The 17,255-nt window shown below is 39.0% G+C and overlaps 1 protein-coding gene across 8 annotated transcripts in view; it reads left to right on the top strand.

Annotated features, from left to right (window-relative positions):
- atp2b2 (ATPase plasma membrane Ca2+ transporting 2) overlaps nucleotides 1–17,255 on the top strand; it is a gene marked incomplete at its 5' end in the record, with an annotated part of 60,403 nt that overhangs the window by 20,253 nt on the left and 22,895 nt on the right. For 2 of the 8 annotated variants that reach the window (XM_079265402.1, XM_079265401.1), the window contains 8 exons: nucleotides 3,201–3,458; nucleotides 4,124–4,249; nucleotides 5,640–5,798; nucleotides 7,963–8,055; nucleotides 9,796–9,837; nucleotides 12,737–12,901; nucleotides 14,704–14,918; nucleotides 15,846–16,088. In XM_079265402.1, the coding sequence (XP_079121528.1) occupies nucleotides 3,201–3,458; nucleotides 4,124–4,249; nucleotides 5,640–5,798; nucleotides 7,963–8,055; nucleotides 9,796–9,837; nucleotides 12,737–12,901; nucleotides 14,704–14,918; nucleotides 15,846–16,088 (1,301 nt within the window). Of the gene's footprint in view, nucleotides 1–3,200; nucleotides 3,459–4,123; nucleotides 4,250–5,639; nucleotides 5,799–6,201; nucleotides 6,235–7,962; nucleotides 8,056–9,795; nucleotides 9,838–12,736; nucleotides 12,902–14,703; nucleotides 14,919–15,845; nucleotides 16,089–17,255 lie in introns of all 8 variants that reach the window. The other 6 variants (XM_079265403.1, XM_079265404.1, XM_079265405.1 and 3 more) reach the window with 6 other exon arrangements.

Below are 17,255 nucleotides of genomic sequence, written 5' to 3'. Positions count from 1 at the left end.
TTCCTTTGAAATTCTCTCTTGTTCTTTGTTTTGAAGTCTTGAGACAGACACACAAGCACAAACTCTCACACACAAACACACACACACACACACATACACACACATACACACACACTACAATAGTTATCTCACAAGTATCTCCACTATTGCAGAGGACAGCAAAGAGCTATAATTGCATTGGCACACTGACGTCACTTCCTCTGACATTACTGGCACTCGCTGACACACTTACACCTACATGTACTGTATGGACACACTTTTTAATTGGTGAGGGTAATTTGTGTGTGTGTGTGTGTGTGTGCGCACACATTATGAACGTGTTAAATGTGCGTATGAAAGGTACCGGTAAGGTTAATGAAATGTTGAGCAGAGAAACAACCTGAAGCCCCAAGTGCCCATACATCAGCCCTGTGAGCCGTGAAAGAGGAAACGAAGACAGATACCATAACGAGGTGCTGAGTCAGCAACATCAGTCATTGCTCCCGGCATTATCACTGTAATGGAAGTCAGTTACCCTGCTAAAGGGACAGGTCGTTACTTTAAGGGGTTTAAAAAGTCTTGTGAAAGTAGAAATACCAGAGAAAGACGAAAAGGTTACCACAGTCTTACTTGCATGGGTAGTTAATCAAATCATTTCTGAGTTAATTCATCTTTCAGTTGGTTGGTTAAGATTAAGAGAGACTTAATGAGTGAGTAAATTCATGATTTAGTTAGTTAAATTATTGCTGAACTGTAAAGTGATCTTATTTCATCGGCATCTTTTTTTGTATCCTTTCAGCTGCATTGCTTTATGAGTGAGCTCTCCAAATAAAGCAGAGAATGGCCAGAGGAGTCATTATGCTAATAACTGCGTCCATCTGCAGATACATAATCAAGCTTCTCTTTATCTTGCGGAAAAAATGGTGCCAATATGCAAGTCTCGTCTCAGATTTGAATGATGTGAATATATATGAATCTAAATCAGCACATGAACTCTTGCGGATATGAACAGATAGAGCGATGAATAGCAGAGCGGTTCTCAAAGATATGAATGCAAACCACTTTGAACCAGCCAATTCAGAAAAACACCAAATGAAGAGAGACGGACATAAGGCCATAGGGATATAAGGACGTTTTGAAGTGCAGAGTTTTTAGTAACTCTCTTTTTACACAAATATGTTATATTGCCTCATCAAACATTTCTGGCAATGATCCCTCAAATTTAGATATGAAGAGTTGTGATATAGGTGTGTAGTACGGCACAATATTTACAGCTGACTATACTGTCTTTGGGCCTTTCGAAGGTAAACCTGACAGGAAATTAAGTCATGAAGGATAATGACTATAAATGTAAATATTCAACAACAAAAAAAGTAAACTTCACTTAGAATAAAAATATCAATCAGAAACCCATGAAATTGGAGCCCATAAAACAGTTATGTAATCAAATTTATATACTGATATATGTGAAAAGAAAATATCACAAACATGTATGTATTCACAAGCACACATGACGCACTGCTGGTTTACTGTTTTGTTTATTAATAGCTTAAAAAACAGCTCAACGGTCCAGAAATAGAAGGTGGTGGGATGATTTAATTCTCATTTACATATGAAACAGCCTGGCTGCAGTTGAATGAGGAGGCTCTTAATTGCATCTGTATTAAACACATGACGTGAAACAAAACTAAAAACAGAAAAATGGTGAGAAAATACCGTAAGTAGACATATATACCAACATGGTTTGTTAAAGTGCCTTTGAAGCTGATTAACATTACTCATTTGCATCTCACACACAACTCTCAATCAAAGTTTCTTAATCATAGTATTATATATAGTATATATAGTAGTATATATAATAGTCGTTATATTTTATGCTTTGGGCTTGGGTATTGCGTGATTTTGGTACTTCATCAGCACCATGGACAGCTACAAATGTGCTGCATGATCTTGTGTCTTTGTACGAAAGAGACAAGAGCGGTGCAATCAGAACCATGGACAGCTACTACATTCAATTTATTTCTGTCAATGCACTCCAGTGACGAAGCAGGACAGTCTGAACTCATCCAATTACATTGTTAAGACATATATACTGCACTAATTTACTAGTATTTGGTTCTTTCATTTGTTCTTCATGAAATCTTTGCCTCTTAGTAAGAGGCTTTATGACCTATTTTTTGGGAAGATGGTAAAATGGCGTCACTTGTCACACCCGTGCCAGTCCGAATATACTGTTGCACAATCTGTTAGGAGATGGATCAGTCCTGGATCTATGAATACTAAGCTTTCCCTTGTTTTCCATGACAAAACATGAAGACTGAAGAAACAACAAGTAAATACATACAGGGAACACAATTTAGGACATTATATTCGATTTTAAGAATTTTTAGATAAAAATAGAATTATTATATGTCTTTAATATGTCTCTCTTTTTGCCAAAACCTACATGATACATGAGCACATACAGTATGTGTGCATTGGTACTGGTAGTTATACACATAAAGGAGGGTATGTTCTGGGAGTGTATGCAATATATCCACGACATGAACATCCTATTGATTGGAACCAACAATGCAACAATAGGTCCAAATTGCTTCAAATTGAGTCTAGTTCTTGGTTATATCGGACCCTGCATTCATAATGTCTATCATTTTGGGTCTGCTCTAGTTCCCTTGTGAGCTGCAATTGTTTTATAGTCCAAATCAAATCACTCCACTGGGGGCTTTTGAGGTCAGCTAGCCAGAAGTGTAGGGCACAATGGCTCCCACAGTATTACATGAAGCAGCATGAGGAGGACTGTGAATAGGCCTTGTTTCATTTCCAAGTACACCCCGATCTGTCAGTTCACAGCCAGTGGACATCAGGGCATTAGATAGAGAGATAGAGATTATTTAGTTCTTCCAGTTTTATTTTATTTTGTTTTTAGAGTTGTCGTTTATATTATACAGATTGTACATAGGCAGAGATATTGCATACACTCCTCCCAGTGTGAGGTGTTATTACATCCCTTTGTGTATCTGTTATTACGAAGTGTTCATATTCTTAACATATTCAAGCATATATATATCTGTGTATGAAAATTGTGAGTTGATATTCGGTGTGTACGGTAAGTGTGTGTCGACAGAATACTTAAAGTCTATAAGAAAACACAGTGTGCTTCCAAATGTATGACATCTATACAACTTTCCTCTTCCTTTCTCGTCACCGTTACCGAACTCTAGCTTGTGGCGCGGCAGCAGGTGGGGCAGAGGGCGAGAGCGAGGCGGATACCGGCTGGATCGAGGGCGTAGCTATCCTGTTGTCTGTGGTGTGTGTGGTGCTGGTGACGGCCTTCAACGACTGGTCGAAGGAGAAGCAGTTCCGTGGGCTGCAAAGCCGCATCGAGCAGGAGCAGAAATTCCAGGTGGTCCGCGGTAGCCAGGTCATACAGCTGCCAGTGTCGGACATAGTGGTAGGGGATATCGCACAGATCAAATACGGTAGGTGGGAGGAGATTGTCCAACTTTGTGTGTTAGAGTTTTGCTCTTACACACTAAATATGCTAAATCTCTGTTTATAATCTACTTATACTGTTGGTTGTTATTTGACATATTTAACATCTAACCAGTTTGCCCTTACTATAAACCTTTTGTATCATCAAATTTTTTTCGTTCAACTATGACTTCAATTGAAACATTGTTGAGTTAACTAAAATTGACTGAACTTTCCAAAACATTTAGATAACTTTAATGTTGTTGGACGTGCCCGCTGACTTCCTTAATTGACTCGTCCGTTGTTCTGTGGAAAGTCATTTTCATGGTTTAGTGGCTGAAAATAGACTTTGACCTCATTTCCAGAGGGGGATTAAAATGATGAAGTCCACCTTAAGCAATTAAATATCTTTAAGCAACAGTAATGTTGGAGAAATGAATTAGCTACAGATAGACAGTACACGGAGAGATGCACACCTCCTCTCTCAAAGGCATCTTCTACCAGAAATATACTACAGTGGTCTCAGTCTATCCCGTCTCATATCAGCTCAAACCCAACTCTAATGACTCTTTGGAGTTATCGGAACTTTTTGATTGTGGAAGGCAATATCAATCAACTCCGGGAAATGTAAATAAATCCACTGCAGATAGCAACTCTACCATCGTAATTGCAGGTGATCTGCTTCCCGCTGATGGAGTGTTGATCCAGGGCAACGACCTGCAGATTGATGAGTCATCACTGACCGGCGAGTCCGACCACGTCAGGAAGTGTGTAGACAAGGACCCCATGCTGTTGTCTGGTATGTTGCCAATCAATGGATGAGTGGAGCTGCATGTCACTGTCATGGCTTCTGCATGCAATGTTGTTCTGTGAAGGAGAAAGGGTCTTTGAGACTGAGGACTACAATTCACATGTTATGGTTTTCTGCTCTATTTCGCAAAGTTAGCAACTTGGATTGATCATTTTGCATTTCTTTATATCTTAAATGTATATTCATTTATTTACAAAATCAAGAGCATTTTGTAATTAATGAATCTCTCAAACAAGCCCACAGTTACATTTTTAGCTTTTTTTAACACAGTGGGCTGGTGCAAATATCTCATCCTGCACCAGAACTCAACATGAGAAAAAAAAGTGGGTCGCTTTGTTACACCTACTAGCCTAGTGTCACAACCTTTTATTTCCATCCACTGCCTTCAAAGAAATTACTGAAGCAGAAATAGTAAAGGTTTGTGGAGTGATAAGGACTTTTTACAATTACTTTAGAGGCAACCTAATGTTTATGGCCAATGATAAAACCTAAGAAAATTGTTTGTATATTGAGGCTTCTCCTGCCATTACTTATTGGGATTATGTTTGGTCTGCCTGGCTCTTTTGTTATATATTGTGAAAACCAAATACAGTCATTTTACTACCTTGAACATGAGAGAAAGGTAGTAAAGGGTGGTTAATTATAATCTAAATATCAACGCAGAAGAAACTGGTCACAGCATGGAAAATGCTTATTTTTCTTTCCCTCTTTACTGGTTTGCTACAGCAGAGACACGAGAATGTGCAGCTTGAAGAACAGAAGCGTGGGTTAATCTGATCTCACATCTTAGTCTTTTTTCTTCCTGTGGATAATTAGCTGTGGGCCTTTTCGCCGTCTTCTGTTAATTAGCTAGCTTCATAGTCACCCACATCTACTTACCCTCCCAAAGGTTAATAATGTTCTGCGTGTGTGTATACTGTGCACAAAAGTGTAGTGCAGTCTGCACACATTTGCACAGTGACACTTCTTTACTGCATTTGGCTTTCTAATGCAGCACCTTGGATTTACCATAAAAGAGTGAATGAGAATAAAGCACTAACTTTCGGATGCAATGATGTTTAAACACTCTGTTAGCCAGTGAAGACTTTCACACTTTCATACTGTACAAAAACAATTCAAGGAAAAATAGCCCAAATAGGGAATTATGAATCGCCATTTGGTGTAATTTCACCATTATACGTCGAGAACATGAGCGTAGATACTTTTGTTTTTAGCAACAGGTCACCAAACAGTTCAATTCATTATTGTTTTTAACTGTAGTGTGAGGAAATGCACACGATCACGGCAGGAATACAAAGAATATCACTATTTTTTTAAGCAAACACAAAAAAAGGTATCTAATGTGATACCTTTGAACACCCTGCTGCGTTCTTACCAGGCACCCACGTGATGGAGGGGTCAGGGCGCATGGTGGTGACTGCTGTTGGTGTCAACTCTCAGACTGGAATCATCTTCACCCTGCTGGGGTCCGGCACGGCGAAAGAGGAGAAGAAAGAGAAGAAAGGTAAGAAAGATCATTATATCATGAAAATAATCTGTATATTTTCTGCAGCTGCTTCAGGAGCACTGAGGTAATTCGTTTTTTGTCAGTTTTGCTCAGCAGCCTACACTTGAAAAAGCTTTTGTCATTTCGTTACCTTATGTCCTGTAAGTCTAACTGTGGGCTCTCGTTGCATAATATCAGTGGTTTTAACTGTCCTTGTCAGCAAAAGGGTTATGAACATTAAACTCACAAACTCACAAATGTCCACCTGTTAAACTTATGTGAACTGTATGGACCTTTTTGTAGGTATTCGTAGACATTAAGCCTCTTTGCTGAATCTGTATAAATACTATATGAAATGAGTATTGGTGGTACACTTGTGAGCCGAGTATCCAGGTTCTGTGGGTTCAAGTGCATTATTGTCCTTACTCTCTATCCATCCAAATTGTCTTCGAAGGAAGGGCAGTGGCAGCCGGACACCAGAATACAGGTAGAGTATCACCTTTCTCTGACCCCTGGGAGTGGTACTTGATCCTTTTGACCTTTAACCCCGAATGACCACCAATAAACCACCGCTACTCTACACCCCTCCCCTTCCGCCAGTTTAATCCCTCACTTGAAAGGAGAAGTCTCATCCTCACAACACTGCATCCCTCTAAGTGTTGACAGATGACACATTTCACGATGCATAATCCTCTTACCATATAACAGGCTCTGCACTCATCGAACTAACTAGCTAGCGTTCAACATCAGTCCCGTTTCAAAGACGTACTGGATGCCACGAGTAAACAAAGGCTGTCAGACTCGTCTCATTTCTGTGTTACAGAACGATGACATGAGAGCGACGGCATTGCAGGTGTACAGCACATGTACCAGCAGTAGAGAGTAAAGTAGACAGTATAAGCTTTTGTAAGATGTTATTTTGACATCTTACATATTTAACAATATGTCTTCTATTTTAATAAATCATTGATCTTGCTCGATCTTAGATTTAAAGTTGCAGAATTTATCAAATTAGTATTTTCAAAGTTGCACTGCTAGAGAAGTTCCTTTAAATTGTCCAAAGAAATCCTACCGTACATTTTGCCTCTGGCCGGCCTAATTTATAAAACTTTAAAAACTTAATTTAAAGTAACATAATTGTAACTTGATTACTTTTGGCAGCTGACACTCTTTTTTTAAATATAATTTGAACTAAAATAAACGAGATGCTGTGTCTTCAAAGAAACCATTTGCTTTTTAATTTGACACTAATTAAGTATAGATTTTTGATTTGAAGTCATTGTGTTGTCGTTAACAATGAACTCTAGACACAGAAACAGGGAACAGACACAGGGAAGCAATTATTGACCTTCAATTGAATTTCCCTTTTCCAGTCATCATAGTTTATGCGACTGCTGTCGAAAGACATAAACATAACCTATCTATTCCAGGTTTTTAAAAACGAAAACTCTCAACTACGGGGATTGCTAAAACAAATATTCGCCACCTTCTCATATTTACACGAGGACATTTCATTCGCCCCGTCAGGTAACTGGTTGGCACATGTGTATTTCCCTGGCTGATAAATTAGCCCATTTAATCTGTGGATTTTTATTTAGAGTTCATTTTCAGATTGGCTATGCATCACTTTCGTCAGCTTATTTGTTTCAGATTTTCTGCTCAAATTTTGATTTTGTGATGCTAACAGATATTACATGAATAACATGGTTTAATTGAACTTTACATTGAAACAAATAAACAAAAATAACAATGAATGCAGAATTACACCAGTGTTTACTATACACGGTATTACAGATAGTACATTCAGTATATTGAAGCAAATATTTATAAAACCAACTTATAATAGGTTTGTCTTTTTTTGTAGCTTTGGTTTCACATTTCATGACATTGTTTTTTTTTTCATATACCGGTAGGTTATGTTCAGATTTCATCATGTCTGTCCAATGTTACACCCGTTTATTGTATTGGCATAACATTTATTAAATTATAAAACATACATATGATTCCGTAAATAACATGACAAATGTTTTAACCACACTGATCACAACACGTTCGTATTCAAATACAGTCTACATATGCTGAAACTCTTAACTGTGCTATAACCATGTTATTTCTGTTCATTGTCTTGTGTGTGCACATGCGTGTGTTTGTGTGTGTGGGCGCGTGTGTCTGTGTTTATGTTCATTTGTGTTCGGCCTTCATTGTTACTGGCTAGACTGCTCCCATCCCCCTATCCACCCCATCGCAACTATAGCCACGGATGGGGCTGCAGGCATTAATGCCCCTGGCAGTGCCAGCCTAATTAATGGTAGGTTGACAAAACCTCTGATCACTGACCTCTTTCTGTCATGACCTTTGACTCCTCCTACCTTCTCCATCCTCAATATGCCTCCTGTCATGGGTGCTCACCTTCTGCTCTGCTCTATCTTTTCTTTCAGTTTTGTTGAACCCTTTGAATCCATGCTGTCAATCCTATTGTAGTTGAAGAAATGAGTCTAGTTATCCCTTTGTTTTCTCTTTCTCTTTGTCTTGTAATGCTGTTAATGTATAGCATAGCATGGTGGCGAAATCCAACTGTAGGGCCATATCCTGTAGTTCGCTGTCGTAGGAGATCCCTTTGTACAAATCTTCCACTTCTGTGTTAGCTGGACAAGACGCAGAAGATTAACTTCACTCGTTGAACCGGGTTCTCTTTTCTCTTTGTCCCCGTGGAGAGCAGCCTGAAAATGTTTGTACTTAAGTCAGGGCCACGTGATTTTCACTGTGATGATGACCTTGTGCTGTCGTGGGGTGGAACAGAGCAATTTGTCATCTTCATCTTTATTGTGACTCCAGGGAACTGGCTAATGTGGAAGTGGAGGTGAAGCGAACCATTTATTCTCCACACATGCCAAAGATCCTGAGAAAATCTGGTCTTCTAGCTCAACCTGAGCAATTTTCTGTGTGAAATTTAAGTACAAAAGCACTGAAAGACGGATTTTGTGCAATTTCTAGCCTGCAAACCACTGAGACAAACAGTGCATATCTCCATAATTATAGCCTGGGTAGATAATGGGATCAACCCTGCAGCATATCATAAATGCTTTCTTAATTATTTTGTCTTATTTTATAAATGTTGTGTATACATTTAATGAGAAAGCACATGACTCGTAACTTTTAGTTTCATGCTTCATCAGCTTGCGAGATGATACTGTGTTTACCATTAGCAGCTCTGCTAGACTACCAGCAAGTTCATTCTGCAATTTAAAACAATACCGATGTGTCATTGGAACACACATTTAAATTAGGTTCGCTCTAAGTTCGCTCCCTGTGTATGCAGAATCCAACAGCATAATAAATTCACTGTCCCTGAACTTACTGTTCGGTTTTCTTTCTGTTGTTCTTATGTAACTTTGCCATGTGGGAGGCTTTTCCTTCTGTCTCTCTCTCTCTCTCTCTCTCTCTCTCTCTCTCTCCGTATTGTTCACATCTCCAGTCTGCTTCCCTCTTATCGTGTGATCTTGCATGTGGCTTCTGAATTCTTATGCATGCAGTCTCTTATTTGCGTGTGCGATACGTGTATGTGCTGTGTTTGTGGTGCACTCTTCCCCACTGACGTTTTTACTCGTACTGTTGATAATGCGTTTGGAATTACCTGTGCTCATAGTGTGATGTTACAATATTTAAAAATTCTGCAGAAAGTGTGCATTTGTTTTTTTTATATTTAAGTTTCAGAAGGTTTAGTGAGCATTTTTAATTACCTGGTTACTTCCTTATGCAGCCGTATTCCCCCCCCCCCCCCCAAACTTAATATAAGAACATCTGCACACTAGAGTGTTTGTTTGTAGCCTCTTGCCGGTAGCTGTAGCTTCTGCTTACATTACATCATTTACATATCACAAGCCTTTATATGTGACTGTCACAGAGACGTTGTATTAAAAGTCATTTTCCTGTCTCCCTGTTTGTGGGTTTTGGTTCTCACTGTGTGTGCTGTCTCTGTGGTGATACTTTGTTGACTTGTCTGCCTTGGTTATTTTTGTTGTTATTGTCTTGTATGTCTCCATCATAGGTAAAATGCAAGATGGCAATATGGAGAGCAACCAGATTAAAGGTAACCAAATCATATCTCTCACTCTCTGCTCCCCTGCTTTCCCTCTTCCTCCTTCTCCTCTTCCCCTCTCTTCTTCTTCTTCTTCTTCTTCTCCTCCTCATTGTTTCCCTTCTATCAAGTGTGGTGTAAGCTCTGGGTCAAATGCAGGAGGGAAATCCCACATTGCTTTATTTGATCCAGCTGTCTCAAGTTATTGTACAGTGCTAATTTAGATTCCAAGGTTTACCAATGTAAATCCCAGAGAATGTCAGTGTTTGACCCAGGTCTTACCTACGTTCAAATAGAGTAGAAAATCCCTCCTCTTCACTCTGTCTGTCACTCATGTGTTGTCCCTTGTCTATTGTTCTGTTGTTGTTCTTGCTGTGTTGTTAACTTGTCCTCATCTCTACGAGAAAACAGAAACCTGTCCCTCAACTACTGTATCCTGCTTACTTTGTTTTTCCCTTTCCTCCAAAAACGCTGAAAACTGTCCTCTGAGAACTCATGTTATGTACCACACCCTGGTTTCCCCTTTTCACTGTTTCGTGAAATTTTCCCAACACGATATGACGTCAATTGTCTGTAACTAAAGGGATACGGTGACGTTGATGATCACTACAATAACGTTCATTTTTCTATCAATCTAATTATTTTTTTTAATGAAAAATGCTTATCGCAGCTTACCAAACAGGTGCCTTCAAATGTCTTACATGTGTCTGATAAAATATATTTAAAAAAAACAATTCATTCTTTAATTAATTAAAGATAATCTTTCTGTCATTTAAAAATGAGAACTTGGAAATTGTTGTCATATTTACCACATTTCAATAAATGAGTCACAATGAATTAAGTCACTATCTGCGAAGGAGGTAACACAATGGTGACTGAGCCTATGGCCCATGAAATGATTGCAATATTTCTATATTTCCAGTATTAATAAAAACTGAGTGACTGTGATGACATTCCTGGAAAGAAAATATTTGTATACACTCAAAAAATGAAACTGTGCACAAAATTCTGAAAACTTGAAGCTCATCGTCAACAAAGAGACCCCACACTGCTAAACTCGAAGCACAATTGCATTATTTTCACTTAAATAGAAATTCTAAATCATCCGGGACTGGAAAAGCATGAGATGGACTAAGAGACACAAGCTAAAGCAAGTCAGTGTCAAAAGGGTAAATGAAGTCTCTTGACACCTTCATACTATGATCACAGTGTACGATACATCAGCATCAGAAGATGAACCTTTGTCCTGAGCTTGTATTAACATCAGGTGTTTGATCTTGCTCTTCTGCTGCGTACACTTGAATAGAGACACGTTCTGTCTTGTGTCATGGGGGTGAAAAAACAAAAATGCACAACCAGAGAGACATAAGACAAATGTTCAACATTAAAAGTTTTTTTGTAAGCAGCATACATAATGCATGCGTCATTGTGATTGGAAAACTGGGCTGCAATGAGAAGCACTGTACTGTATGTTTGTCAGGAGGAGAGAGATGGAGACGGTGTGAAGTAATTAAGGATTGTTTTAAAGCCTGGACAGATTTTTCTTCTTTTTTTTCACAGAAAACAAGTAATCTTGTTTTTGTCGCACTACAAAACAATCTCAGAGTATAAATATATGTGTGAAGATAGATTAAGTACATGTAAAATACATAGATCCCAGTTCTTTAGCAAATGATCAATAACTGTGTGGATTTAAATGTCTGGAATCAGTTTCAATTGAGTTGTTTGTGCAAAACAAGGACAGTCATTTCAAAAACATGTCTATTGGTTGTTCCGGCCTCCTCCCTGAGATGTTTTGTTTCAGTGAAATGTATGATCACTTTCACGTACAAAGTTCTACTATTTGGGGATTTACAATCATTCCTGTAGTTCATGTTATTAGAATTACAAGAGATGAGCGTTCAATATTGAGGAGGTTTTTTTAATCTGTTAACAACAAATTCTCATGCAGTTCATATTATTACCTTAGATCTCTGCGCTGTCCTCCAGTATGATATCAAATAGCTTTTAAAGCACTGCTGCTATCTGTATATTATGGTCTATACTGTACATCACTCATTGGATAAAGGCTAGAATATGGTTTTGTCTTGCTATTAGAATTTGAGTCCTCTCTACATCCACAAAGTCATTTGAAAATGATCTGCAAAGTGTTTCCAGAGTAAAAAGAAAACAGCTAAACAACTGAACTTGATCTTAATTACAGCTAACAGTAATTAACAAAGGCTTGAGACTCTATTTTGGATGGAAAATTTATATATTCTCCGCTTACATTTATTTAATGTAATAAATCTGTTTTAAATCTTGATTGTTTTGAATTATGCTTTTTTACACTTGATCCCTTTATGAATTTGTAATCGTTTCTTTTCTGGTTCTTTGTATTTTGATAATTTTTTATGTGAAACTGAGTGAATTTTCCTTGTGTATGAAATATGCTACATTGTATATAAGATTTCCCTATATAGGTGTCTAAATAATCTGTGAACATGGTTTGCGCCTTGGATGTAGGACCACTGAATTATTCATGACTTACTGTAAATACGTGTTTGTGATGGAACAAAATTGCTTGAATAATAAGAAACACATCCCTCACTTCAACAAAAGAAGACCTACATCATCATGAATTCTTAGCTTTCATTGTTTACACAGAAACATGGTCCACAGCATAGACTGTGATTTTACCACAAAGACAATGCTGGGACAAACATTAACAAATCATAATAGGTATGTACAAAGCTTAATACATACCAATGTCATATGATCTCTTCTTGGTTTTGAATCTAAACTGTATTTCTTTGCTAGTGTAAAAAACCTGGCTGTTGAAGCCTGGCTTCCTGTTCCTTTGCGCCCCCCTTGGTCTAATTTACATTTCTAATGCTACTGCTATCTTTTTGTTTGTTTGTGGTGTTTACAGTAAAGAAGCAGGATGGAGCAGCTGCCATGGAGATGCAGCCTCTAAAGAGTGCTGAAGGTGGAGAGTCCGACGAGAAAGAGAAGAAGAAGCGGTCTAGTTCGAAGAAAGAGAAGTCTGTGCTCCAAGGGAAGCTGACTAGACTGGCTGTCCAGATTGGCAAAGCAGGTACAGCTAAATGCACACGGACAAGTCTATCACTCAGTCAGGCAGTTAAATCAAAGACAACAAGGCACTGAGCATTCATCCTGTTCAACAGAGCAAGATGTTGCACTGATAAGACTCATTTCTTGGTCGCTGAAAGCAATCGGAATAGTGTAGAAGAATGCTGAAGTTATTGTTATGGAACTGCAGAAGAGCCTGTTAACTTTATCTTTCTAAATGACCTTCCCTCTAGGGACTTGCTGAGTGATTGTAGTGGGAACGACTGAGAGTGCATTATGCTTGTTGTTATGCATTTTCACTTCAATCCATACCACAATCAATCAATTGCTTATATTGCCATTTAAAGCAATTTATGCCACCAAGGAGTCAATGTCTCTGCGATTTTAGTAACAGATAGTGGCATATGCCATTTAAGCCCACTCTGTTGGTGTCCTCGCAACAGCAACATCATAGGAATACCGTTGAACAAATGATTGCAATGAATATTACATACCTAAAGTACAACAAAGGAAGGGGTTTCTGGACCAGTATGGGAGAATTAGAATTCTTCTCGCTATTTTTCAGTAAGTTTTTGCCAATGCTTTCTTTAAAGAGCTGCTTTCTTTTTTTGTATTATTAAAAAGTTTAGGTTTTCTCATTTTCTAAGAGTCCCTTAAAGAAGTCCTTGTTTTTACAGTGGGCTTGTACATCGGACTCTTGGCGTGAGTGATGGAATAAGGACGTGGTGTCAGAACAATTAAATACCGTGGATGGATTAGCATACAAGCAGCACTGTAGGATCGCATGGCCTTCCTGTGGGTCTGGCATAAGAAATGCGTCGTCTTAATACACTTCAGGGTCTTAGTTACTGCAGCTTCTCTGCTCTGTACAGTATACACTCCTGGTCTTACCTTACACCAGGTGTTTCATTCGCTTTCAGGGAAAAAATAAAGAGCCCAGATATATGAAATTTGTATAGCTTACGTGACTGCATTGCCTTTACACTATGCAAATGAATGTATCAGCCTCTGTCTATGTATGGATGCACAAACAGAGCCAGGAGATGTGTTAAAGAAAGCTACCTGCCATCTTTGATGATGGCATCTGACTTCCTAGCCTCTGTAGAATTTTTCACATGGTTATTTTTCCAACCCAAGATGGCATATTATTATGAGGAAGGACGAAGAAAGAGTGATACGTTGTTCTGGTTAGTGTCTGTCCAATCTTGTCCCTTGTGGAAATGACCAATACCGGTAAGGAAGTGTTTACTATCGCTAAATCTAATCCAGTATCCAGCAGTCCTTTTGTTTTTTGACTCGTTTTGACTTGCCAAACGTCTTACTACTATTGTTCTTCAACAAAACTTGAGTAAGTTTACTCCTGTATTCATATGGTTTTAACTTTTTTTATTGGAGAATTCAGACATGATATCCCACGAAAAACACAAGTGTAACTAATAACTTGTCAGTATCCTTTTCAAGTAAACCAGCATGATTCAAAACAGCAAAACCCTGATTCTGGCACACATACATGTAAAGCAGCCATAACAAACGGCATACTTGACAAGTCAAATCTTAAGAGCAATTAAGGCAGCATGGTGGCTCGGTGGTTAGCACTGTTGCCTCACAGCAACAAGGCTGTACGGTTTAATCCCTCTAGGGCCATCTGTTTTTCATAGGTTTCCTTTTATTTGTTCTGTTTACAGGAGGAATTAGGAATCTTACTACAGACAAATGTCCACCCTTGGATCACATAAAGTGTCACTCCACTCATACCTTTTGACATCATGTTGCTCAGCTGATAACATTTTCAATCTTTTTTTTCAGGTTTGCTCATGTCAGCCCTCACAGTCATCATCCTGGTCCTGAATTTTTGTATTGACAACTTTGTGATGCAGAAGAACCCTTGGAAGCCAGAGTGCACTCCCATCTACATCCAGTACTTTGTCAAGTTCTTCATCATCGGTGTGACTGTGTTAGTGGTTGCCGTGCCGGAGGGGCTGCCGCTGGCTGTCACCATCTCCCTGGCCTACTCTGTCAAGGTGAGGAAGGATATTGAAAGACATACAGCGCATACTGTATGTGCAACACATTAGTGCCTCCGGTCAGTGGCCCTTAGGCTTTAAACTATGATGCTCTGTGTACCTCTCTAGCGTCTGTTGTAGACCCACTCGTTACATGCATAGTGTCTTTTCAAAATACACCTCCAGCTCCACAGGAAGTAAGGGTTTAGGCAACAAACCCACTCAGTTACGGTTAGGAAAAGCGACGTTGACGTGAACTTGACTAACGACTCACGTGACAAAATAGGTCATGTTGACTTTTAGTTTGACACGGACAGCGGTTTTCTGAGTCAAAGTCCTTTCTATTTGTTTGACCCATCCACCACACCTCCCGCCCACCCAAGTGGATAATCTTGCACTTAATACTACGTCAGTTCCTCTAAGTGTCTAATACAGATACATGTGGGTTTACGGTGGAGTTAGTTGAAAGCCCGGTTCGTGGGGCACTGGCACATCGCGGTATATAATGTAAGAGTTTTGGAGTGAGAACGAGTTGTACACTGCTATACTTTTGCTGTAAGGTCGGTCCATTTACACATATAAATTCAGTATAAGGTAGTGTGTTCACCTGTGCCTCTGAAGTCAGTTCTCCTTCTTTAACTGTGAAATATTCTGAGGAATTTTTATTTTGTTTTATTTGTTGTTTTGTTTAGTTTTTTAAATTATTTTTGAGAAAGGGAAGTTCCCAGTTGTTTTTCAACTGTTGCTTTGAATTAAATAAGTATTTTAACATACAATGTTAAAGCATAAGCATCCCTCTTTTTGTATTAATGCCATTATAGCCAGCGAAGTTTAAGTAGTGCCTATTAAGCCAATCGGTAATCCATCTAATAGTCTAATCTAATATTTTAAAGTATTTTCAAATATGCATTCATTCATGGTCATCATGTTGTTTCCTACCAACAGAAAATGATGAAAGACAACAACCTGGTGCGTCACCTGGATGCATGTGAAACGATGGGCAATGCTACAGCCATCTGTTCCGACAAGACAGGCACGCTGACCACCAACCGCATGACGGTTGTGCAGTGTTACATTGGAGATGTGCACTACAAAGAAATCCCAGAACCTGGAGCTCTGTCACCCAAATCACTGGAGTTACTGGTCAATGCCATCTCCATCAACAGCGCCTACACCACCAAGATACTGGTAAGTCACTTGTAGTGGTCGCCATTGTAGACGATACTTCAGAGCCTTTCTTTTAGGGGTTGAACAGGAATGTTACTGCATCTGAACACATGCACCTAAACATGTTCTTTTATTTATATTTTACTAAATAGTAACTAAGTCTATATAAAGTCCTTTTACTTGTATACTGCACATCATATGTGGCACTCTCTGTGAACCCGTATCACAATATTTAAGATATTCTATCATACTGAAGCCTATTTAGTTAAGTCTTACATATCGCGGGTTAGCTGGATAGATTTCAGCTCGCTCTGTGTGAGCAGTGAAACCACATGATGAGAGCAGCCCTGGTGTAACAGTGAGACAGTTCTGCGGTGCTTTCTTCTTGGCGAAGCAGGCAGTCTGTGTCCTTGGCTGCTGCTTTAGATTCATCAGGCATTCACTCAACTTGTCACCTTGAGAACGTTTGTGTAATTTTGTCTTATCTGATATTCAGAGCATAGCAGACTGTAATTTAATCCAATCCAGCTAAATGCTGGAGATTGTCTCTTGTTTACGGTGATTGCAGTGAAGAGACATTCTCTCTAAATCAATAAGACCTGTATACAACATGACATAGACGGACAGACTGTTACATGTTCTGATCTCAGAATCTGAAACCTGTTTGCATAGATGTTCCTTCAGTCTACAGGACTGAAACATTATTTTCATATTAATGCATTTGGCATAAATGTCTTAAAAGTAAAGATTGCCAAATTTCCAACTGGAGCTACATGTCTCAGTAATAATTTTTGCATGACCGTGATTCCTCACCTGCACATACACACACACACACACACACACACACACACACACACACACACACACACCTACACACACACACACACACACACATTTGTGCCTGTCTGTGTCACTATCCTTGTAAAGCCCTTAAGAGTCTATGGCCAACCAACTGAAAAATACCCTTCTGGAACTCGCATGGGGAATGAGCTGAGCAGGCGGGACATCTGCGATAGAAGGATCCCACCGATTTTTACTTCCTACACCTCAAGGCGCAATCACAGTCTCGGTGAAGTGTGTTGGTCACTCGGTTTTGAGATGTAGAGCTACATACTTGTGTGTGTCTTTGACGCACAGCAGAAAAGCAATGCAGTTACTGCAGGCGCACAAGAAACACAATGTCTCCCA

This window comes from Melanostigma gelatinosum (genome assembly GCF_949748355.1).
Source record: "Melanostigma gelatinosum genome assembly, chromosome: 3".
In the NCBI taxonomy this organism is placed as follows: Eukaryota; Metazoa; Chordata; class Actinopteri; order Perciformes; family Zoarcidae; genus Melanostigma; species Melanostigma gelatinosum.
This window is presented reverse-complemented; position numbering and strand designations above follow the sequence as displayed.